Source organism: Thamnophis elegans, chromosome 2 (genome assembly GCF_009769535.1).
Source record: "Thamnophis elegans isolate rThaEle1 chromosome 2, rThaEle1.pri, whole genome shotgun sequence".
Lineage (NCBI taxonomy): Eukaryota > Metazoa > Chordata > Lepidosauria > Squamata > Colubridae > Thamnophis > Thamnophis elegans.
This window is the reverse complement of record NC_045542.1, coordinates 44147779-44149321: the sequence shown is the minus strand read 5'-3', so window position 1 is coordinate 44149321 and position 1543 is coordinate 44147779. Positions and strand designations below refer to the sequence as shown.

The following is a 1543-nucleotide window of genomic DNA, read 5'->3' as shown; positions in this document are numbered from 1 at the left end:
ATGTGGTTAAGAAACAAAAAGAAATTCTCTATCTTCCCTTTCTTCAGTAGTTAGTTTAGATAGAAGTCAGGTTTTTATATCCTGGTTTTTTTCCTTAAAAAAGAAATAGGGAAGAATCAAAAGAAAGACTGCAAAACTAAGTTGCCACCATTCCACAAATAAAGCTTCCCTGTTGTCTTTACACCCAGGTTAAAAGGTATGAGAACACCGGCATCTACATAAAATAGGGTAAAACTGCCAAGCTTCCAAATTCGCTTCCAGTTTTCCATCTTTTGGGGGGGTAGATAATAACATCAGATGGAGATGTCTCCAGATAACCATGAGCTGCATCATGAAAAGTCATTTTGGCAAAGGACTGGTAGTCTAACCCAGAAGTCCTTTTTCATTCCAGCATTTTGGAGTGGGCCCAGGAGGGATTTTTTCCTTCTCTGCAGAGTTGTCATGCTTAATGGTTTGTCCTTGCTGTGATGCACAGCAGTGGAAGTGTTCTGTAGGGTCTGGATGCTGTGGCTGTGGACAGAGCCATACTCAATTATCTTATCACCCTCTTACAAAGCCAAAAAGCTTGCTGGAGATCCAGGCAGAATAGCAGAATCACTTGGACGAACGGCAGAAGCAAAGCCTAGTTCTAGGCTTCAGCTCAACCCTATCGTTTATCCCTGCCCTGTTTCACCTTTTCTTGGATGACCTTGGTATATTAAGGCACTGTGATCATTCGTAAACAGATGATGTTATGGCTCACTTTCTGGACCTGGCAGATATCCACATTTTGTAGATGCTGACGGAGACAACCTTCAGCATCTACAATAGAATAGAATAGAATTCTTTATTGGCCCAGTGTGATTGGACACACAAGGAATTGGTCTTTGGTGCATCTGCTCTCAAGTGTACATTAAGAAAAATAAAATACATTCATCAAGAATCATAAGATACAAGTCATAGGTTACCAATAAGCAATCAAATCATACTAGGAAACAAATAAAACAATATACATTGTAAAGATACAAGCAACATGCTTATGGTAAGAGGTGGAATCAGCCGAACTGGTAGTAGCAGTGACAGGCGGCTCCAGCCACCCAGATGCATGCGCAGAAGTGTTGCGCGGGCGTGCAGGAGGTTGCCCGAACCAGTAATAAAAAGATTAGCAAGCCACCTCTGGTTATAGTCATGTGGGAAGTGACTCACACATCCCAGCACTTTTTTGATCTCACAGGATTTCACAATAAGCCTTAATCTGGGCTTCAGTGTCATCCTGCTTCTTCAGTAGCTTCTGCATGTTGCATCCTTTGGACTTAACTCACGCAGAGACATTTTCTTAAGAAAAGCAACCAAGAAACCCTGGGAAATCCCGTTGCATAAACTACAGATCATGATAGCGTGCAAAAACAGCTTGGGCCAAGGTGTTTCTTAAGAAATTTAATGAATGTCTGCTAGCATTTAATGTTAGTTGGGCGAACATTATCCCTTATTTGGCATACACAGAATCTACATTATGCGCATTTACCATTTCCTGGGGCTTCCCACTGCTCAATGACTCAGATTT

General features: G+C 41.6%; 1 protein-coding gene across 1 annotated transcript; it reads right to left on the bottom strand.

Annotated features, from left to right (window-relative positions):
• Positions 1 to 363: 363 nt before the first annotated feature.
• PSMD9 (proteasome 26S subunit, non-ATPase 9) lies at positions 364 to 1276 on the bottom strand. Its single transcript, XM_032212030.1, is given in 4 exon segments — positions 364 to 404; positions 407 to 718; positions 721 to 801; positions 1186 to 1276. Coding segments are annotated over 4 exon segments (525 nt in total).
• Between the last annotated feature and the right edge of the window lie 267 nt (positions 1277 to 1543).